This window comes from Cucumis sativus, chromosome 6 (genome assembly GCF_000004075.3).
Source record: "Cucumis sativus cultivar 9930 chromosome 6, Cucumber_9930_V3, whole genome shotgun sequence".
In the NCBI taxonomy this organism is placed as follows: domain Eukaryota; kingdom Viridiplantae; phylum Streptophyta; class Magnoliopsida; order Cucurbitales; family Cucurbitaceae; genus Cucumis; species Cucumis sativus.
The window spans coordinates 26,586,586-26,608,902 of NC_026660.2; the positions used below are offsets into that span (position 1 = coordinate 26,586,586).

The 22,317-nt window shown below is 34.0% G+C and overlaps 5 protein-coding genes across 6 annotated transcripts; 2 read left to right on the top strand and 3 right to left on the bottom strand.

Annotated features, from left to right (window-relative positions):
* Positions 1-3,159: 3,159 nt before the first annotated feature.
* Positions 3,160-5,126, bottom strand: LOC101207917 (UDP-glycosyltransferase 91A1). Its single transcript, XM_004143498.3, has one exon. The coding sequence runs from the start codon at positions 4,831-4,833 to the stop codon at positions 3,433-3,435; it is 1,401 nt and encodes a 466-aa protein (XP_004143546.2). The 5' UTR covers positions 4,834-5,126; the 3' UTR covers positions 3,160-3,432.
* A 4,067-nt stretch (positions 5,127-9,193) lies between these two features.
* Positions 9,194-13,414, bottom strand: LOC101223185 (hypothetical protein). Its single transcript, XM_004143392.3, has 6 exons — positions 12,978-13,414; positions 12,787-12,893; positions 11,046-11,851; positions 10,468-10,594; positions 9,678-10,021; positions 9,194-9,592 (listed from the first exon to the last, which is right to left on the bottom strand). Exons 1-6 carry the CDS (start codon positions 13,306-13,308, stop codon positions 9,469-9,471), a joined length of 1,839 nt encoding a protein of 612 aa, XP_004143440.1. The 5' UTR covers positions 13,309-13,414; the 3' UTR covers positions 9,194-9,468.
* An 861-nt stretch (positions 13,415-14,275) lies between these two features.
* On the top strand, positions 14,276-18,406 carry LOC101208158 (putative U-box domain-containing protein 50). 2 transcript variants are annotated; one of them, XM_004143499.3, is made up of 8 exons: positions 14,276-14,974; positions 15,064-15,176; positions 15,253-15,380; positions 15,471-15,909; positions 16,205-16,345; positions 16,425-16,949; positions 17,029-17,748; positions 17,928-18,406. In XM_004143499.3, the coding sequence occupies exons 1-8, from the start codon at positions 14,812-14,814 to the stop codon at positions 18,117-18,119; spliced, it is 2,421 nt and encodes an 806-aa protein (XP_004143547.1). In that variant the 5' UTR covers positions 14,276-14,811; the 3' UTR covers positions 18,120-18,406. The 2 variants fall into 2 exon arrangements, with proteins under 2 accessions (XP_004143547.1, XP_031742359.1); XM_031886499.1 differs by having other exon boundaries at positions 14,277-14,922.
* A 162-nt stretch (positions 18,407-18,568) lies between these two features.
* LOC105435919 (protein SKIP34) lies at positions 18,569-19,575 on the bottom strand. Its single transcript, XM_011659642.2, has one exon. It carries the CDS (start codon positions 19,254-19,256, stop codon positions 18,966-18,968), a length of 291 nt encoding a protein of 96 aa, XP_011657944.1. The 5' UTR covers positions 19,257-19,575; the 3' UTR covers positions 18,569-18,965.
* Positions 19,576-20,610: 1,035 nt separating this feature from the next.
* On the top strand, positions 20,611-22,283 carry LOC101203397 (nicotinamidase 1). The gene is made up of 5 exons (XM_004143395.3): positions 20,611-20,865; positions 20,992-21,175; positions 21,272-21,405; positions 21,525-21,710; positions 21,991-22,283. Exons 1-5 carry the CDS (start codon positions 20,725-20,727, stop codon positions 22,072-22,074), a joined length of 729 nt encoding a protein of 242 aa, XP_004143443.1. The 5' UTR covers positions 20,611-20,724; the 3' UTR covers positions 22,075-22,283.
* The last annotated feature ends 34 nt before the right edge of the window (positions 22,284-22,317 follow it).

The following is a 22,317-nucleotide window of genomic DNA, read 5'->3' on the forward strand; positions in this document are numbered from 1 at the left end:
CTTGTCCTCTCGTATACATTCTAAAAATTCTATCTTAATAAAAAATATATTTTAAATTATAATTTTTTTTAAAAACATTTACAAATATAATAAAATGTCATGAATATTGATAATATTTAGTATATGTATCTATTTGGTAATATTTTGCTATAATTTATAAATAGTTTTATTCGTTTTGCAATGTTTGAAAATAACTCTTCGAAGATAGTTTTAGTATATGAATTCATTCATTTCATGCTTATTTTTCTAATGGTAAATTATGCTTATTTATCTAAATGGTAAATTGAAATTGTGGTTCATTTTTTCAATTTTTTCGGTACAACACTAGTCGGTTTTAGAAACTATCAAATCGACAGTGGCTGTATTTGGTTTTCAAGTTTTTTTTTTTTTTTTGTCGCACATCCCTCTATTTGCAAGTTTCATTTTCACAGACTTTGATTTTTCTTGGTTAATTACTTGTGTTATATTTTGTTGTTAGCTTGTTAAGATCTTGTATGGTCTGTTGTGTATAGACACTCATATGCATACTTTACTCAAGAAGATCAAGAAATATACAACAAAACTACACATACTAATACAAATTGTTCCGAAAAAATTTGCTTTCTAATAAAAATAAATAATGCCAACTAATATGCAAAAAAAAAAAAAAAAAAAGAATGTCGATGAAAATAGTTATCTCCAACCATGTAAAATACTAAAAGTTGTTTGAGATGTTAGTCGTCGTTATTGTATAATTTATACTCCATGTTCATGAACAAACTACATTTTAGGTTATTATGAACAAACTACTTCACTTTAGGTTACAATAATATACCTTTTGGGTACAAACTATGTTATGTGTGGATTACAAATAAAAGAATAAGACATAATACAAAATAGTTTATTCAACTTTAGTCTACATAGTTTCAATTCTTAAATTCTTAAAGTTAATTTCTTTTTTAAATTGGTTAAATAATTATAATTTCGTGAATATACTCTCAAAATTTATAACCAAAATGATAATAGATAATAAAAAGTTTTAGAAAATTATGGATAACCTACGGTTGAAGATTAAGTTTAAAATGATTGAAAATAAAAAGGGTAACGTTAGACACTTGACTAAAATTGAGAACAAACTTCAAGATAAATAAGATGGAATGGAATCTTTCTTATTATTGTTATTATGAAACAAGTATGTGTTTAAATTACATAGATCAAAATATTATTCCAACAAGTGGAGCCTCCCTAAATTTGTTCAAATTACATATATTGCTATTGCTTATTAATCTCCATCAGTATTTCAAAATTGCTATTTGGTTCAGTTTGGTTTTTGGTCAAAAGAAGTATATTTAGTGTACACATTTTAAAGTTAACTGTCAATATGAAATCATCACCCTCCTAACATGAAACTCTGGAAACCATTGCCTACATGGAAAGACCAAGCCAAACAAAGACTACCATATCAAGATTTCTTACACATTAAATTTAGTTCATCCTTACCTCAAGGGTTCTTCGATGATCCCCATTTCTTTGTGCTATTAGATAATCTAATATCTGATCAATTAACATGTCTCGTCTTTTTCTTTATTCACAAATAAATCCTTCATCTCTCTTATTCTCTTTCTATAAATTTTACCTTCTTCTACTACTACATACTTCAACGATTCTGCCATGGAATAATCTCTTGTAAATGAACCATCCAATCCATTCCTTCGAATTGAGTAACTCATCTTCTCCTCTTCCAAGACTCTGGCATTGATTCCTTGATCTGCAAGAAATGATTAGTAATACCAAATCTTTTTGACTCTGAATTGCTTCCACACTGGAGCTCCAACCACAATGGGTCAAAAACCCACCCACCCACTCATGAGTCATGCCCCAATAATAGAAAAAGAAAACTTTAGTGGAGAAGAAAAATAATTAGAGTGGACCTTCGACAACACACATTATTGCACCAATTAAAATTTATCAGGTGTCCAAATTTTTTAAAAAAATATTTCTCTTTTTACGTATTTATAGAAAGAAAAGTATGAAGTTTAAGCTGAACCTAAATATTTGCTTCTAATTTGTAAAAGTGATTTGTGGATCAATCACTCACCAAAGAATATGTAAATTTGTCATGATAACACACTAGGAAGAGAATAGGTGTGAACAATTCCTTCAAAAAAAATTACGTTTTCTTCCTCTTCTTTTTTTTTATTGCAATTGAGTGGAGAACAGATTCCAATTCTTAATATTTTAAATAATAATCATCTTCAAGGTTGATTATTTCTTAATTCATCACGTTTCAAACAATATATAAATTGTTTACAATTTATTTATTTCTAAGTAAAAAAAGTTATGATTTAGAATATAGTTTAAGGATATAGTTAGAATACAATTACAGGTGGAATTATAAAAAATAACAAGTGTAACAAACTATTTATAAATATACAAAATTTTAGATTTTATTAATATAAGATTAGTAGAAGTTTATCTATTATAATAGAATTTAAAATTTTATTTTAAATATTTTAGTTTACTTTACTATATTCTTCAAAAAAAATATATAATTTTTTTATTTTAAAAAATTAAAATGTTTATTCAATCATTTAAAATAGTTTTTTATATTTTCTTTTACAAATTTTATTAAAAAATTTAGATAAAAATAAGTTTAAAACTTATTTTTCAAGTTGATCCAAACCATACAAATGTTGAGTTTTAAAATTGAAGGACTAAGTTAGAGTCGTTAAATATTTTTGAGAAAATCATTTATCGAAGTTTAGGTCGGAGTGAAATCTTTTTCTTGAGGTTTTAACAACGCAGAATTTATTATACTTTAAATAAATAAATGTATAGTTTACAGTTTTGCTTTTCCCGATGAAGGATATGGCTGTATCGTGAATCTCTAGGGCGGTGAGAATTAAAAGAATATGGGGCGCAAAATTTGCAACTTTCTTTATTCTATTTTAAATGAAAACTATTTTTTGATTGATCTACTACAAGAAAAAAACGAATTAATTTGGATATAGTTGTAAGGAAATAGAAAGGGAAAAAAAACCTGTATAAAATATAGGAAAGGAAAATTTAAGTTGATCAGCGAGAGAGTTTCATGAATTTTGTTTAAAAAAGAAACTTTTAATTTGACTTTTGCATGCTGGGCGGATGGGATGAAATTTAGATAGTAACTGTACAAAAGGGTTTTGTTCTTGATACAACAAATACTTTTACCTCTTTAGTTTATAGATGTGATTGGGGATGAGGAGAAAAACAACATCTAATCATTAGCTCCTGATGTGCTATGAGTCTTGGGATTCAGTAACAAATATAAACAAACTTTAGAGTCTCATTCTAGTAAATTTGTACGTAATTCAAACAATAAAGCCATGAACATGGACAGAGAGACTAATTCAGCAAATCAAAGAAGCCCTATATCAAGATTGGTTACACGAAAAAATTCCGTGCATACTCACCTCAAAGTTGTTCCTTCTTGTTTATTTCTTCTTTCATATGGTCCAATAGCCGATCAATTAATTCATCGTCTCTCTCTTTATTCACGAACAAATCTTTTATCTCTCTTATCGTTTCTCGGTAAATCTTACCTTCTTCCTCTACTAGGACTAGCTTCAATGATTCTGCCACCGCATCCCATGTAAACGAACCATCTAATTCGTTCCTCGGAACTGAGTAACCCATCTTCTTCTCTTCCAACACCCTCGCATTGATTCCTTGATCTGCAAGAAATGTCAGTAACACCAAAGCCTTTTCACTCTGAATCGCTTCCACAACCGAGCTCCAACCGGAGTGTGTCAAAAACCCACCCACTGACTCATGCCCCAATATTTTCAACTGTGGCGCCCAGGTAGTCCACACAACACCCCGCCCTTTGGTTCGTTCCTCAAAGCCCTCGGGTAATTCAATTGGGTCTGGGTCGCTTGGTCCTCGTCGTGTCCTAAACACCCAAAAGAATCGCAGCTCTGATTTTTCCAATCCTAAAGCGATTTCTGTCAATTCATTCTGACTGGGCTTAGCCTCACTTCCAAATGCCACGTAAACCACCGAATCTTTGGGTTGTTTGTCCAGCCACTCTTTAATCCTCCCCCACGCTGGATTCTCATCCCCTGTTTCGTACTCCGACGTTGGAAGTTGACCTACCGGAAAAATAGGTTTACCGTATACATCACCAAGTAATTGAATCCACTCCTGTCCAAATTCAGGGCAGCCTCTCACAACCACCAAATCGCTGTAGTGGGCACTCATTTTCATGCGATCTAAATCAGTAACTCCGGTGATGTTACCGGCTACACTGTCGAAGATCCTCATGATTTCGAAGTGGCGAAACACCACGTTTGTTGGGAAGGGAACCCAATGAGGGGAAACAGTAAAATCCTCTGGTTTAATTCGATTATCGCCGAACATGGGTCCGAGAAATACAAGACACTCGGGACTATAAATACTAAAGAACGCAGTTTTGATACCAAGTGTGGGTCCGATGTCTTGACTCAACCAATAGGGAGCGAAGTCGAACAAGATCCAATCGACATCGGAAGATTGAAGAAAGTCAAAGAGGGGTTGTTTGAGATCGTCGAAGGCCTTTTTGAGAAACTGAACTTTGTCGTAAGGGACATCGGATGTGGCCTCTGCGTCGGGGGGCAGATCATGGATTTGAGGGAAAGGAAGTTTGACGAAGCGGAGAAAAGAAGAAAGATGGGAAGGGAGTTTGGTGGGGAGACGATCGATGTTTTTGGGAGTGGAAACGAAAGAGACCTTGTGACCCTTTTGAGCAATAAGTTTGGAGAGTTCAAGAAAAGGAATCATATGGCCGAAAGCTAGCCATGGGAAGATGACTATATGAAGCTTCTTGTCGACGGCCATGGTAGTCTGGGGAAGTTGGGTTGTTTGGTGGTGCAAAATATGATTTAAATAATGGAGGTGTTGGATGTGTATGAAAGGAAGAATATATATAATATAATATAACGTTGGGTGACAGCCGAATTTGTTTATGCATTAATATTAAATTGGAGCTGCACGTGGTTCACGACCAATACCCATGTAAATTTCTTTTCCTCCGTTAAGGGTATTTGTATCCATCCGAAATTATGAAATTAGAAAGGTATAAGGAAGAAGATAAAGAAACGGAAAAGATTAAAAAAAAAAAGGATAAAGAGAGAAGATAGATCATAAGAAAGGCAAGAAATAGAGAAGTTAGAAAAGGAGTACATGGAAAATATAAGAGAAATGGTCAAATTAGGCGACTTTGTTTGTTGAATGGGAAGGAAGAAGCAGGAGAGCAGGAGAGAGTGAGAGAGTTTAGGGAAGTGAGAAGAGAAGAGAAGAGAAGAGAAGAGAAGAGATATAAAGGAAATATTATATTATTTTATAGTTTAAAATATCAAGTTGGATTTTTTTTAATATTTGTAAATGATTGTGACCTTATACATTTACCATTCTTATCTTACTAAATGGTTCCATTCCATTGGATTCTAAATATTGTCGTCCCAAACAAAATCAAAATACGGCCAAATAAAAGATAAATTAGAGAAAACATTTTTTTCTAAAAAAATAAAGGAAGAGTAGTTCTTGTCTTTTTTTTTTTCCAAATGCATCGTCAAAAAAGTTTTGAATATTAAAAAAAATCAAACAAAAAGATTTGCATGTTGGGGAGAGGGATTACAACATTGTTTTCAAATAAATGGTCAAATTCCTTGATTAAATATAGGGTGAAAGCACAACAAAACATTATGCGCTTTCTATATTTTTAAAACTTTTTCTTCTAATATACACTTTTTAAAATATATATCGAGTTAATTCAAAAATTTTGTTTTAAATATGATAAAATATCACAATCTAACTATCAAATATAATTCGAAAAAAGAAATCATATACGTGGGAGTAGAGATGAAGAAAACTCGATAATCTTTTTGAGCGATGAGTTTGAAGAGATCAAGAAAAGGAACCATATGTGGCCAAAGTAGCCATGGGAACACAAGTATGTGGATCGGAAAGCTTCTTGTGGACGTCCATTGAGGTTTTCTTGGAGGTCTTTCCTTTGTTGAGAGTCCGGACGTACAACAGTGTATATATATAATATGGTATATTGAAGTAAACTTTGATTGAGGTATAGATTTATTTTTTTATTGAAGAAATGTGGTTATTCTATTCTATGCTTTTATTATTTTTATTATTTTTATTTTTTTTTTCAAATATCTTTTGTAATAGGATTATAAAATGGATTGATACTTTGTTAAGAGCTTTAACTTAATTGTCTTTAGATTAAGAATCCATACATTTGTGGATTAAGAATCAATACATTTGTGGTTCAAAAATGTATTCGAGTATTATTTGTCTAACAATTAGTACATGATTTTGGAAGAATTTTGTTTTTAAATAATATTTTAGTTGAGTACAAGCTCCTCGTGTTTCATGCATGCAACTGCACAAAAAAAGTCTTTGAAAATAAAGTTGGATACCCCATTTTACCTTTTTTTTTCTTTTAATAATTTCTCAGTGCTCGTAATCTTTAGAAAAAAATCTTAGCCAAAATCTTAAAGATCTGTTTTAATATATTCAAGTTGTAATACTATTTACTTTTGCAAGATATATATATATAAGTTATATTATTTTTCAATTTTAACTTTAGTATTGTAAGAGAATTTATTCTTCTACTAAAATAAAATTTCAGACTTTAATTGCAAAAAATTAATATATCAAAATTCTTTTGTTCTATATGGCATGTCTAATTGTATAAACACATTTAGAATGATGTTGAAATAAAAATGAACCCATATACTTCATTATTTATTACCTAAACCCATATAATGCAGTAAACATTAATAACCCAGATTCGATCATCGTTTAATTTTTCTTTTTCAAAAGTCAAAGTTAATAACACTATTTGTAGAGGATGTCTCATTAAGTTTTGTTTGTATAAACTTTACTTTACTTTGTATTTAAATATAAAGAAAATTGTATTAGATGAAAAAAAAAATTAAAAAAAAACAACTCATAACATTTTTTGGAAATTTAGCAAATATGATGGTTATCAAATGACAATATGATAATAATTTATTTTTAAATTTACTATTTTTACAATTTAAAAAATGTAAGTGACATGGACATTATTATCATAAAAAAAATTGTTAGTTTTTACAAACCCACTTGAATATAAAGATTATGATAAGATATACTAAGAAAATAAATTTTCAACCGATAAAAGAAAACAAATGGTCATCATATGATTCATAAGGAGTGTGAATCATTTTAAATCATGTCAAAAAATGAGTGATACAAATATCCTAACACATTGGACGGTTCATATCAATAAGGGACTATCTAGATTTAAAAAATTGAGATGAGAATAAAACTATTGAAAATTAGGATACTATGAGAATATTATATTATGGAAATATTATGTTAAGAAGGTATGAGAATAAATTATTTTTATATTTCATTTATAAAATTCATCATTTAAACTTATAAAATTTTAATAGATTAGTTTTTTAAAGAAAGCAAACCTAAATTTTCAAGCAAATAATTAAAGTATTTGTAAAATGTTCAATGTGATGATTTTACATAACTGTATCATAAATAAGTAATAAATCCTAATTAATCAATAATAAACTTATTATAACTATTTAAAAAATATAATTAATCAACTATCATTGACTAACTACAAATATAATTAATTAGTTGATGGATAGTTTTATTGCATATTTATTACATGTTATTTAAAAATGAATGTGAGTACATATGTGTATAACAAACTAATTTATTAAACTAAAATAAAAATTGAATTTAGAAAAATTAAATTGGAGAAGTAAAATTTATACACTATAATTTTAATTTTAATACAATTTTATAAACTAAAAATTTAATTTTAAATTTTAATAATATATAAAATAAAAGAAGAAAGAAATGTATCAAAAGAGGAAAGAGTGTGTGCATGAGTTTTTGTATATGAATAGAATTTATGGGTATAAGTAGTGCATGGGAATAACTTATTCTCATGCCTAACTTGTACCAAACAAGGCCATTTTTATCACTCATTCATTCTCACTCTTATTTTCATTTAAATTCACCCAACCCAAACAATATTCATAATCTTTTCTTTTTCTTTTTATGTTACCATCTTTTTAAATTATTGTTAAATAACTTCGAATAAGAATTTTAGCTAATAATTAAGTGTACAACAATTTTTTTTTTTTTTAAGAGTTGAAAATGTAGGCAAAACTTGTCTATGATAAATTCATATTAATAATATAAAATATCATTGTTAAATTGCGAGAACTAGATTTAAATTTAGTTATATTTGTAATGATGTCATGTTAATAGAAAAAAGGACTCTTAAGATATATTAACATGAGCTCTCTACGGATAACTTCATTTTTATAATCTCATTTTCACACTTTAAGTACTGGGGTTTTTCAAATAGTATGTAAGTCCAATCTAATTTTACATGTTTTTATACATTATAAGTTTTTTTGTTTGTTTAATGATAACAATAAGTTTATGATAACATTATTGGATTAAATAGATTTATCATTTAAGAGGAAGGGACTTAGAGGAAGAAAAACTCAAATTTGTTGCCAAATTGAACTTGCGTTTGGCATGAATGGTATACTGTACGAAAACCTTCCATGAGTTTCCTTTTTGTCTTCTATAACTTGTCTATTTTAGAAAAGAAAGAAAAAGGGGGAGAAGTTATATGAAAAAACCCTTCAAAAGTTTCTTGCGAAAAGTTGGAAAGTTTCCTTTTCCCATTCGAAATATCCTCACAGAAATTAGGAAAATTTCTCTTTCAAATAGAAAATTCATCGCAACAGATTTCAATTAATTATTTGCAAAAATTGTCCTCAAATGGCATTAAAGAGATCAGGTATTTCTCCGTTTGGTTAAAAAGAAATTAATCGATTAACTGAAACTAAACTTCCACAAATAAATAATTAATTAAATAGTTAAAATTGTCATTCGGAGTTAAGTTAAATTGAAAAAACCCCAAGAATTTAATTCCAAACATACAATTTCGTTCTTTCTGGAGAAATAAATAGAAATGTTCTTGACCATTAAACAAAAAAGGAATTCAAATTTTAATATAATATTTATATAATAGTAATAATTAACATAATATCAAATTATTATAATTTTAGAAGTTTTATCATTCAAAATAATATTTGTAAATAATAACTATTATTTGTAACTTTTAAAAAAACGAATAGAAAGGGGATAAGAACACATATTTGCACAATCTAGTCTAGGTATGGAAAAAATGAACATCTCTACGGACAGTTAATAAAAGGAAAGTACGGTGTGATTGGTGAAACAATTTTCCTGGACGAGGACGACTTAAGAAGTTACAAACCCCATTACAACTTGGGTAGCTCAAGCCTTCTCGGATATACAATGGGATTGGCCGATTGGGTGTGCACAAGGTTTTGGAAAATTTGTGGTTCAGAGAGAGAGAGATACACATGTACATGGATAACATTTAATAATAAATAGCAACTTCCTAAACTATTTACTTGAAGGTGAAGTCAATCTAGCTTCCTCCGAGTCATGTTTCGACGAAGTATCCCCACCCATTAGTTCTTGGAAACCCTCGACCTTCACCGGTGGAGCCCTAACAACATTAGTATTCCTGCATATCAATAAGAACGCTACAACAGCTCAGGAAATAACTCATTTAAGGAATTTATAATTTTCATATTTTAAGATTCTCTTACGGTGTCTGGATTTGGGGCATTTGCATAGAAGGAATTTGCCTAAACTGATTTCCCGGTGAAGCATGAATATTAGACATAGCTGCAATTTGCTGTTGGCGGAACTGCAACTGGGGATGTCTGATGTTAAGAGCATTTAAGGCATTACCATCCATTGGCAATTCTGTGTTTTCAACCTTGACTTGAAGTAGTGGTCTGTCTTTGTTCGCTTCCATAACAGCACGTGGGGTTGCAGCTTGCCGTCTTCGCATCTTTTCAAGCACAAATTGCTGTTGCTGCTGCTGCTGCTGCTGAAATGCTTGTGAATTAACCATCTGTTGCATCTGGGGATGCATTTGTCTGGGTACCTACAGATCCAACAAATTTGTTGTATGATTTCAATATGCAGTATAGAATTTTTAATTATTTTACTTCTAACAAGTGTCAGAGAGCACGACAAACAAAATATAGCAATGAGGTCTTGATATATGGTTTGACGAAATCTAGCTACCCAATGATTGATAATAAATGTCATCAATTTCTTTTCAGCAACATCAACGGCATGTGAAACAATGAATATTCATGAGATGAATGGCATGTTAAAGTTAAACGGGAAAACAATGTGGGACAGAAATCTGTTTGTCTCAAGGCAGGGAGAGAGTTACGCCAGTAAAGGATGTCTACCCAGAACTTGATATTCAATGTCTAGTGTCTGCAATTACACGAGAACATCATGCAATAGGGACCTCATACAACAAGGGCAAGTAGCATAAAACAAAAATTAACATGCAGGAGAAAATATAGAGATACATACTTGCTGAGGCACTTGAAGAAGGGTCTGATGCTGTGCCTGCAACTGCGGCTGGACTCCATGGTGCATGGATTGCCGTACATAATTCCTGGAACCATCCTTGACAATGTCCGCCAAGGGTCCAAAATTACTGCATGGTATGAGAAAACCAAAGGAAATGTCATAAAGTAGCTTGAACTTAACTTGATCACAAATGCAGATGCTGTCTAACAAATCTCTTTGAGATTATTGTAACCCCTACAAGTTTTGAGATCAGATTCAAGCTTAATATTTTTTATAATTAAGAAAAGAAAAGCAAAAGCTTCTGCGGTCATTTGTTCAAACAGGTTAACAGCATTGACATAAATGACAAAATAACAAAACGTTATGGAACTAGATAAGATATAGCCCTAGCTAGGAATGCCGACTTCAGAAACATGACCCGAAGAAATAGAGAAAACGAGATGGTGAGAATTATTAACATGAAAAAGTGTTAACGGTAGGAAAACTGTTGGCCATTTAAACACTTCCAAGTCTTTATGTACATCATTTAATTTCATATCAATCTCATGAAAAATATAAGGATAATAACTCAAGCTTACCTATATCCCATTGTTTTGAGGAACATCCTGAGTAAATCCACAGCCGAACACTGCTTTCTGTAACTATCAGCCAGCACTCTCAAAGTGCTACCAAGTTTACAGATATGACAGCTCAAGAACTGGGAGAAAACCTCCAATGGAACTTCTGTGGCACCCTCAAACCCTAAACTCATCAACATTCGAGCTACTACTTTCTGTGACATCTGGAAAGATTGCTCTTGACCAAGGCTTTTCCTGTTCCCTCCTGATCCACTTTTTGCACGGTGTACATTAACACCCCGTTCTGTGCTAACATAATCAGGCTTCACACCAAGCCTCTCCATCATGGCCGAATTCCTAGTAATAGGTTGAGGCAAAGTGTCAATTACTCCAGGAACTTCCGGTCTCCTATTGTCTTTCATATCATCAGGCGGTGGAAGTGCACTCTCCGGCACACAGTTAAAAGTAAACATGATCTCAGGGAAAAAATTAGCATCATCTTCAACTGAATTACTGAAATCAAAAACAGAACTGGAGGCATTTGCTGAGACAGAATTTCCAAAATTTGTCAGCAAATCGTCCTTAAAGACCATACGCCTTTTCTTATGTTTCTCAAGTAATCTAAGGTAAGAAGACATTTCCTCAGATGTTCTTTTCTCTGCAACATTGTTCCCATGTGACAAACGATATGGCTGTTTAACTCTATACTTCTCAATGAACTGACTGTACCATGTTTCAGGAAGTTCATTTTTCAATCTTTGGGATGAATCACCAATGTCAGATTCTCTAGATCTTGGCCCAGCAGTTGAAGCTGCTTTTGGCTGAATCTGCAAATCCAGTCAACAAGTAAGGTATGCTGCATCTTGGGGTTTGGACACTATAAATTACAGGCTGTAACAACTCGAAAGTATAAATAAGCATAAATATACCAAAATCATATTATTGACCTCAAAAACATTTTGCTCTTCAAATCTCCCATCCCATCTAGTAATCATCCGAAATTAACATTGAACAACTAAAGCCACACCAAAGGAGACTAAACTTAACAAGAAGGAGAGTGAACTTTTATCATATTTCTGAGCAAAAACCATAGGTACATAAAAGGTATCATGTGATACTAATATTTCTCTGTCATGATCGGTGTCAGCTTATTGATATTCTCTTTTTTCTTTCCTTTTTCTTTTGAGAAAGATAATACCACGTTTGAGAAGAAGGTTTAGTGTGTGTGTGTATAGATATAAAAGACAGCGAGAGGCCTAAACTATAGAACTACATAACTGTTGCAAATTCAGATGTCAAAGAAAAGTGTAGAAGAAAGATAGATGCAATTGATTAATTTAAGCCATAATCTCCCATTAAGTACTTTCCACAATGGAACACAAATTAGACCTGAACAGCTCCAAAAACTCTTCGGAACAAAATAAATTTTAAAAGGAAGCATTAAAATTGAGAGATGGCTAACAACCAACATCAATGCAATTGATTTGAGATCAACGTAACTTCATCTAATCAAATTCTTTCATGATAAGTCGATTAAGGTTCCACCCCAAATCCAATCGGTTCCCGTAATCATAAAACGCCCAAATCAGACAGGATTGTCCCAAGTAAGAAGCCATTAAACACTAGATTCAATCCACAAATTGTAGTTCTCACAAGAACAATATTGGGGGAGGGGGGAAGAAATTGCAAATTATGACGCATTAAAATTTCAAGCAAAATTAACCAATTAAAGCATGGGAAATAGTTAAGCATAAGATAGAACCTTTCCGGAAGCCTTATTGGAGGAAACATGACCCTCCCGCTGTTGAACCCCATCTTTTGAAGAATTTTCTAGTGTAAAATATACATCATCACCGTGAAGCTGCAAGTCTGCAAAACATAGCACCAAACTCGATACTGAGGAAGTACAGTAACCATAAGAAAAACAATAATCGAATTCGAAATGAATCTCACAATTAGGACTGAGCTTCGAAATAGCAAGAGAAGAGGACGATAAGGGATTTCCAGTAGAATAAGAAGGTGAAGAAGGCGATGGAGTGGAACGGAGGAAGAGGGAGACGCTAGCTTTGTCGAAAAGAAGAGCTCGAGCCCTAAGTTGTAGCTGGATCTGAGCCCTAGATTTTGAATCGTCGGTTCGCATGAATGTATCCCATGTGGAAGTCGAAGCGAGAAAAGGCACAAAGATAGAGTAACTCAAATCCCCGAGCCAAGTCTGCCATACCCCAAGCGTATCGAGCTTTCGAGCTAGCTCATAGCCCCGACCATCGTCGCCGAGAAGAGCCATACAGTTATAGAAGAAACAGACGTCCCGGAAAAATGTAAGCCGTCCGTTCCCGGCGTCGCGGCAGCACAAAGTCTAAAACTATGTGTAGAGTTAAATTTTTTGTTAAATTAATAAAACTGTAGAAAATACCGTACTTTGTTACGAAAAATCCACAAAACGAGTTATATTTTTGTTAAATTATCAAAACTATAGAAAATGCCATAATTTGTTACCAAAAAACCACAAATGACAAAACCAACCTTTCAAATTTTTTAGGTAAGAAGTGAGCTAAAGACGTTGTTAAGATATTAATTAATTTAATTATTTCTATTTTCGAATTAATCTTTACTCTATCCCTCTCTTTCATAGCCCAGGTTGTGCATGATATCAAATCAATAACAAGAGACTGAAATTTTGAGGATTGTTCTTCTTCCATGATTCTAATTGTTCTTGATAAAATTGTCCATGAAAAATAATGAGAGAATATCATATTGCTGTCTATAGTAGTTCTATGTAATAGGTTTGAAAACACAAACAGTATATAATATTTCGTTAAGATTTAAACTGAAGGTGTGAAAGATTAATCACCATGATCAAATTGATATTTCTCCGTGGCAAGAAAAAACGTAAGTATTTATCATTATTATTATTATTTTACAAAATTATTATTGTTATTATTTTTTAGAAAGATCCGAATTAAATATTTATTTGTTCGCAATAAATGAATAATATTACGTCATATTAAATGATATGTTATCTAAAAAGTAATATTTTCTAAATGATAAACCGAAATTGGGAATCTTTTTCAAGCAAGAAACCCGACTTATTTTATTGAGAAGTCTTCGCTCTTTTCCTTCACTCAACCGCCACGAAAAGGACAATTTCCCTTCTCCCCATATTATAATGGTGATTATGAGGATAGATTTCTTTTCATTCTCTTTTATTTTTTAAATAAATAGATGAGTCATGTCTTCAATTTAAAGTGTGAGTTTGTAATATTTTTATTTTTCCTTTTTTCTTTTTGAAGATGTGCATTTGTTGTAATGAAAACTAGGACTGGGGTCGTTCGAAATCTTCTTTAGACTTCTACCAATGAAATAAAAACATTTTGGCATATAAGGAGGGAGAGAAACGAATAACCAACGCATGCAAAAAAATGATAGCCAGTTGCCAACCGAAACAACGTCTCCTCCAAAGGCAAGGCCTCTGCGAATATAAAATAAAAAATCATGGCCGTCCTTGTCTCTTCAGATACAGAACAGGGAGAGAGAGAGAGAGAGAGAGAGAGAGAGAGAGAGAGAGAGTAAATTTAAATGGAAATGGAAGAAGACGATGGGAAAAAGTCTTCGCCAGAAAATTGGATATCCAAAACCATCCTTCTATGAAGATTTCACTCTTAAACCTCCCAAAAAAGAAGAATAAACCCCCAAAAACCTTTCCAATTTCTGAATTTACCCATTAACGCCTTGAGGAAGTCATTGGCAACTCCTTCAATCACAACCCAACGCCAAAGTACCTTTGTCAATGAACGCCAAACCAGATAAGGTTTTTGTCGCTATCGGGAACGATCTTCAAGATGGGTTCAAGACCTTGGGATGGACTCTAAGGAAATGGAAGTCTCACCCAATTTCAATAGTGATTCTCCATGTCTCCCACAACAATTCCATGGAATATGTTCACACTCCATGTGAATTCTGGCTTTTCTTCAATTTACTTTTCATAATTTGATTGCTTATTCCTTTTCCTAATCTTCGTTGGTTTTTTACTTCATTTCAGTTGGGAAGCTGCCTGTGAGTTCTGTAAGTGAGGAGAAAGTGGAAGTTCTAAGGAGATATGAGCAGGAAAAGATCAACAAGCTACTTTCTAAATATGTAGATTTCTGTGGCAAGGTTTGGCTTCTCTACCTTATTGTTTCTTGCAGGATTCTAGCATTTGCACCAAATATTTATCGTCTTGTGGCTTTAGGTAAGAGCAGAGATTCTCAAGGTTGAGAGATCTGATAAACCTGTTCATAAGCTCATTGTTGACTTAGTTTCAGAACTGGGAATAACCAATTTGGTCATTGGTTTCACATTCATGAAATCTTCATCTTGGTATGCAGAAACTTTCTGAGATTTGATGATATTAGATAAGACTGCAGTTTCTACATTGAAGCATCTTGTCTCTGAATTGTTCTTTTGCAGGAAGCCAAAGAATGCTATTAGTGGTTCGTTTTACATTTATAGGAACAAGGCCCATTTTTGCGAGTTATATGTAATATGGGGAGGAAAACAGGTATTTCTCAGAGATGAAAGAATCATGGAAGATGATAGAGGTGTAAGGATCTCTAAAATCAGCACTAAGCATTCGTTAAGGGGCTGGCTGGGAAAGATGTTCATGGAAGACCCAACCTATTCCTCAGACAGGAATTTGAGTCTCTCATCTTCTTCACCACGTAATTCAAATTCGATGAGTTCTCGAAACTATTGGGACCATAATGTTCAAGAACTAGAGAACTACTATGAGGAATTGCTTTCATTAAATGTGCAGGAAGAAGAAGACTGTGAGCAGGATCAAGATGGTGTCCTTGAAAATTCATGTTCAACCCAGTTCAATATTCTGGATTATTTGGATTCAAACACGGTAAAAATTTTACTGTTCGATTGAGCAATAAATTAAATAATAGCTTTTCATCATCATTTTTACATTACAGTATTGGATTTATTGAGTTTTGGAGCCCCAAATCCACTTTGCTTTCTAGCAACACTGACAGTGATCTTCCCCTTCGATTGCCCTAGTGTTGGACCATTAGTCTATGATAGTAAAGGATGCTGCCATACTGAACCGTTTTTTACTTAGTTCCTAGAAATGTTTCTCCCATTTTGATCTGCACCAGTTATGTTACACAGTATACCAATTGCCTTACTGATGTTGACAGAATCCTGAGGAAAGAATTGAGCACCTGCGAACTAAAATTGAGGAAGCTCGCAAGAGCATCCAGTTGATGAGAGATGAAACAAAGGGTAGTTCTGAAAGGCAAGCAAAAGCAGAGTGGGCCATTAATTTGTGCAGTCAGCGGGTACTTAGCCTCTTTATTCACTCTGTTTTATTCCTTTTATATTGATTCTTGTAACCATCAAACCATTCATGATTTGCAGACTGACGAGCTTGAAGCTAAGATAAAAGAAGAGGTTACAATTAGGGAAGAGTTGCAAAAAGAATTGGGTTCGGCAAAAGAATACATCCTTGAAATAGTAGCCGAAATCAAGGAAAGCAAGATCAGATTAAGTTCACTTCTCGAACTCCAAGCTGAATTATCAAGCAAGCTACAAATTTCCACAGCAGAAAAATTGCGTTTAGAGGCTCAATTGGAGAAGACAGCAAAAACAAAAAAGGGGATGGAAAGAGAAATTGAGGAGCTGAGAAGACAAAGAGAGATTCTTCACCGGAGAATTGAGTTCTGTAAAGACAAAGATGCCATTGGAATGGGCGAAAGGTCAACTGAAGTGTCTTGTAGTACAAGAGTGTACACGGTGGAAGAGATCAGCTTGGCCACAGATAACTTTTCAGAACAAATGAGACTGAGTTCCCGAGTGTATAGAGGACGTATCAACCATATGTCAGTAGCAATCCAGATGATCGCCTCAGGAAATCGTCTGTCAGAAGATGATTTCCAATCTAAGGTAGCAGCTGCCTACTTTTCAACTGTCAAAAACTATATGTTTCCATATAAACCAAATGTTTTGAAATGTTTATTTGCAGGTGGAGCTTTTAAGCAATATCCGTCACCCTCATCTGATTGCCATGATAGGATTCTGCCCTGAGCTCAAATGCATTGTCTTTGATTACATGCATAACGGTAGCTTAAGTGACAGACTACTTCCATCCAATTCCAACAAGAGATCCAAGAAAATCAGTCACCCTCTCATGTGGAATGAAAGAATCCGTATAGCTTCAGAGGTTTGCTCAGGCTTGAGCTTCCTTCACCAGGCTCAACCTCAGCCCATTTCTCATGGCAAGCTCACCCTGTCCAAAATTCTCCTAGACCAAAACCTTGCTGCGAAAGTCACTGGTTTTGGGCTCGACGAATTGGATGAATCTAGTGGTACTGAGTTGGACATCAGAGCTTTTGGGGCTCTGTTGCTACACATTGTAACCGGGAGGACTTGGGCAGGGCAGATTGAGGAGGCATTGTCAATGGGTAAGGTGGGTCTGGTCCAGATTCTAGATGATAAAGCTGGACAGTGGCCATTGAGCTTGGTTGATGGGCTACTTGGTCTGGCTTTGAGATGTGCAGCTCCAAATGGTCCCAGTCCAGATGTTAAATTGGGGACGGCCATGGAAGAGATCGATGAGATCAAGAGAAAAGCAGATGATTTGGTGATGGGAAATGGAAAGAATGTGGAAGATATTGAAGGTGCAGATGCAGCTAATGAGGACGTAGATGATGTGCCAAGAATCTTCATATGTCCCATCTTGCAGGTTTATTGAATTTCTATCCATTCTCACAACCACTTCTGCTTCCTTTAGCAACTTAAATCGTCAATGCTTATTGTTTCCAATAAACATGAGCCATATAATTTATTTTACTTTCAAGTTCAACTAAAAACAAAATTGAGTTCATGGAATAAAAGGACAAATTTGGTCAATTGTGGATGCAGGAAGTGATGAAGAACCCACATGTGGCAGCAGATGGGTTTTCGTATGAGCTAGAGGCCATAGAACAATGGATAAGAGCAGGACACGAAACATCACCAATGACCAACTTGAAGCTGCAACACCCTTATCTCACCCCCAATCATACTCTTCGCTCTCTAATTCAGGACTGGCAAAATGAGAACTCAAATGTTTAAACATTTTAGCCACTAATATTAGAATGTATACTAGAAAATAGACTGAGTTTTCCTGATTTTCTTTCTTTATCTCTCTATTCAATTCTGTAAAACCCAGTATGCGAAGCCATGGGACTGTTCGTATTCAAGATCTCTACCGTCCCTCCCCAAATCTTTACGAAGAGCAATAGTATTTTTACTTTTCTCTTCTACACTTGTTTCTATTTGTAGAACAACAAACGATAAAAATCCGATCCCCCATAATTTTTGGTAGTTGAAATGAAACATTTGCCATCAAGTTTCATCTATGAATCTTTTCCAGCTAATATTAGTCAGTCAGAGAAGAAAGCGTGTCCAATTATACTACATAAAAATGTTAAAGATTCCATGAAGAATCCAACAAAACATTCTGCTCATGGTTTCGCTCTCATTAGGCATATTGAAATCTCCATCGATTGAACAGAGTTAATGGTATCAATTCCACGATTTCATTCCCAAGTAAGATGAATTTGACATAAGTTTCGTCTAAAAACCTTTTAAAACCAATGTTAATCTGAGAAATACTTACAATATGACTAATTAGATTACAGAAAACTGCCATATATTCCATCAAGAAACAACAAAATGATCGTCTTAAGCGATTTGCAAGTCGCTCTCATTCAAAAAACTGAAAATCCCCCTCGATTCTAACGGTATCGATTCTACGATTCCATTCACAAGTGAAATCTAGGGGGAATAAATCCATACATTTGGTGGCGATTACAATCTACGAGGATTGAGAATGAGAAGAGCGAAGAGGCATGTAAACAAAACGAGTTTTTGGATGGTACAGCTAAAATTATAGACACCGACGGCGAAGAGGAATTTCTATTTTCGAGATACAGGGGAGAGGAGACGAACCACATATTCTTGACGGTCGCTGTACTGCCGCTTCAGGTAGTTCTCGAGGATCTCCATCACAGATACTAATCGTTTCATTTCCTCCAAGAGTCGGCTGAGCTCCGCCTCTCGAGCCCTAACTTGAGCCAGCCGCAACTCGGTTTCCTCTAATCGACCCCGTAGGTTGTCCACAACGGATACGGCGCCGTTTTCCGGTACGGAGGTCTGGTAGGGAGGAAGGCTACCTCTGAACAAAGGTCGGTGGTGACCGTTACACATGGCGGAAACTGAAAATCGACGATCGGCGGAAAGAGAGATGAATCGGTATTTGGATAAACAAATCGGATTCTTGGAGCTGCTCTGAATTCTGAGGATGAATTTTGACTTCTTGAAACTTATGGTCAAAACGGATCCTTGGGTTGGGTGGGTATGGTCCAACTCCAAACGACGTCGTAGCCTGCCGTTAGGAGAAACGTTATTTTGATTTGGTGGTAAACTTTTGTTGGAATCTACATTTCTTAATTTGGCGGTTTAGTATAGCATATTGTAGATGTTACGCTCAATTCAGTGTCGCCGAATTGTTAGGCTTTTTTGGTGTAATTTTACATATTTTTGTGATTAAATTTAGCATAAATATTAGGTTATAAGATTAAAGTTTACCAAAGAAAAACAACTATAAGATATGACGATGCTGTTTTGCTTTTGTAGGAATTACGATGGAGATTGGTGGCATCATGACTTATGGGTTAATAATTATATATTGAGTGATTTGTAAATTTCACACCTCTTTGTCAGTTGTACCCAATTTGTGGGTTGGAAAAAAGCACATTTCTTTAGGCAAGTAAAGCCAAACTCATAACCAAACTATCCCAATACTTCTATTTCAAATTTTAATGCTAGATTTGTCCATTTCCCTTTCTTGTCTATTTATACCTAAATTATTAAAGTTTTGTTTTTGTTTCTTATATTAATTGATTTATAATTATCCGCGCTTGAAATTACTTTTTGAAGACCTCCATTTTACAATATCCTTTCAATGTCCTAATTTGATCATCAAATATGATTGTCAACCATCTACATTGTTGGTTGAAGAAATAAAGAATTAGCAAAACATCTTCCATCCACACTCTTCAACTTCTATCATTAACAATATAATGAAGTTGTAACAAATAGCAAAAGGTATTAGGTTTTGTAATTTGAACGAGGGTTGATTGTTTGACTATCTCGCACTGATTTCAAACCAATTTTTAAAATATGATTTTATTTATTAAAATTATTTATGCTAAAAGAAACGTGATCCGATCATAGCCCTCGTAAACATATAACCTTATTTAAATCTAAACTAATATTATTATTTTAAAACAAATTTAGAGTTAAAGTTAATACTAAAATAAAAGAAAACAAAAGGATCGAAGCATGATTAAAACTTACTTTAGGAGCATAATTAAAACTTAATCTAAAGTTTAAATTAAAATAAAACTTGGATCTAGGAGGGAAGACTTTCTCCATAGTCTTCTTTCGTATACTAAAAAATAAATCACATGATTTTGAATGATATATATACTTGTTGTTTTAAATCGAATGGTTGAGATTGCAAATCAATTGGGACCCAATTTCGTATCTTACTCCCATGTCATATTCTTTTTTACATTGTTAAACTATTACCAAGGTGACTCCTTGCTTTGACCAACCTCTCCTATTTGATTTCCTTTTTTCCCTCGATCAGAATCTGAATCAGAAGAAGACGATGGTCTTAGAGGTCATGGAGCTGTTGAAGGAGCACCTTCCCCTGACTCAAGAGCCTTTCGTTTTGTCAGGTGACCTCAACATCGGCCTCGTCCTCGTCGATGTCGTTAATGGCTTCTGCACCGTCGGCGCTGGAAATTTGGTAATTCCATCTCCTCCTTACTGTTCTTCTCCTTCACCAATTTTAAATTTCGATTGATCACGGAGATTCCTATGAGTTTTGGTGATTCCGTCGATTTCATTAGATTGTGACGGCTTGTTTTTACAGGCTCCGAAACAGCATAACGAGCAAATTTCTCAAATGGTGGAGGAATCGGCAAGACTCGCCAGAGTTTTCTGCGAGAAAAAATGGCCTATATTCGCGTTTCGTGATTCTCATCATCCGGACATTCCGGAGCCTCCCTATCCTCCTCATTGCATCGCTGGAACAGACGAATCCAAATTAGTTCCAGGTACGTACTGCTAATTTTCGTGGTTGAATCTAACTTTAGCAATTTGCAATGAAAATACAAAGCCAATTTTTGAAAACCTACCGTACTTGTTTGCAGCCCTGCAATGGCTGGAAAACGAGGCGAATGTGACGCTCAGATGCAAAGATTGCATCGATGGATTTTTAGGTTGTTTGGAAAAAGATGGCTCTAACATTTTCATCGATTGGGTGAAGAAAAATCAGATCAAAGGCGTGAGTCTCTCTAATATTCAATCGTAAATCTAAATTGGTTTAGTTACGTATTCTTTTTTTGTTTATTCAATCAGAGAGAAGTAAATTTGGATACGCTTTCTTCTTTTGAACATGAATAGATCCTAGTGCTGGGAATTTGCACGGACATATGCGTGCTGGATTTTGTATGTTCAACGTTATCAGCAAGAAATCGCGGTTTCCTTTCACCACTGGAGGATGTGATAGTATATTCCGGTGGCTGCGCCACTTATGATCTTCCCGTAGCTGTTGCCAAGACTTTGGGAGATGCCATTGCTCACCCACAGGTACCCAAATTCTTAATTCATTGTTGACTTTCATACAAATTAAGCTTCTCTTATATTTAATATTTAATATCATGAAAAAGAGCTGTTTGGGTTTTGTTTTTATCTTCTTTTTTATTTCTGGCTTTTCTTGTCTCTTCCTTAGTTCAAACCTTATTTTTATTGGAGGCAATAGGACCCGCTGAAATCACACATCACTTGCTTTACTTTATTGTTTTCCTAATTGTTGTAGTGAATTAGTACATTTTTTCTGGTTTAAACAATGTTAGTAATATTGGTTCAGGAGTTGATGCACCACGTAGGCCTGTACATAGCAAGGGGAAGAGGAGCCAAGGTGGTATCCGAGGTTTCAACTAAATCATTTTGAGGAAGCCACTTAGTTTAATTAAGCTAAGCTCCCCTCTAACATAAAGACATCTTGTGTATGGAAGTCCATTTAGTTCACTCAGTACATGTAACCGTAAACCTTCTTGGACAAATGAAGATCATACAAGTTTAGTTCTTATTTTGAGTGTATACAGTCTCTCCAACTTCGACTTTAACAAATATCTAGTAAATTAATTTAACCTTTGTTAAGCAGATCTTTAAACCTTATTCTATCATTAATTCT

Bases quoted from the DNA above. Each gene is read 5' to 3' on its own strand.
- LOC101203397 (XM_004143395.3), top strand. From the start codon at position 20,725: ATGGTCTTAGAGGTCATGGAGCTGTTGAAGGAGCACCTTCCCCTGACT. The intron at 20,866-20,991 runs GTAATTCCATCT...TTGTTTTTACAG, and splicing joins CCGTCGGCGCTGGAAATTTG to GCTCCGAAACAGCATAACGA. The intron at 21,406-21,524 runs GTGAGTCTCTCT...GAACATGAATAG, and splicing joins AGAAAAATCAGATCAAAGGC to ATCCTAGTGCTGGGAATTTG.
- LOC101223185 (XM_004143392.3), bottom strand. From the start codon at position 13,308: ATGGCTCTTCTCGGCGACGATGGTCGGGGCTATGAGCTAGCTCGAAAG. The intron at 11,852-12,786 runs GTTCTATCTTAT...CTGGATTTGCAG, and splicing joins CCAATAAGGCTTCCGGAAAG to ATTCAGCCAAAAGCAGCTTC. The intron at 10,022-10,467 runs GTATGTATCTCT...TTGGATCTGTAG, and splicing joins TTCTTCAAGTGCCTCAGCAA to GTACCCAGACAAATGCATCC.
- LOC101208158 (XM_004143499.3), top strand. From the start codon at position 14,812: ATGAACGCCAAACCAGATAAGGTTTTTGTCGCTATCGGGAACGATCTT. The intron at 16,346-16,424 runs GTACTTAGCCTC...CATGATTTGCAG, and splicing joins TTAATTTGTGCAGTCAGCGG to ACTGACGAGCTTGAAGCTAA. The intron at 17,749-17,927 runs GTTTATTGAATT...TTGTGGATGCAG, and splicing joins TCATATGTCCCATCTTGCAG to GAAGTGATGAAGAACCCACA.
- LOC105435919 (XM_011659642.2), bottom strand. From the start codon at position 19,256: ATGTGTAACGGTCACCACCGACCTTTGTTCAGAGGTAGCCTTCCTCCC.
- LOC101207917 (XM_004143498.3), bottom strand. From the start codon at position 4,833: ATGGCCGTCGACAAGAAGCTTCATATAGTCATCTTCCCATGGCTAGCT.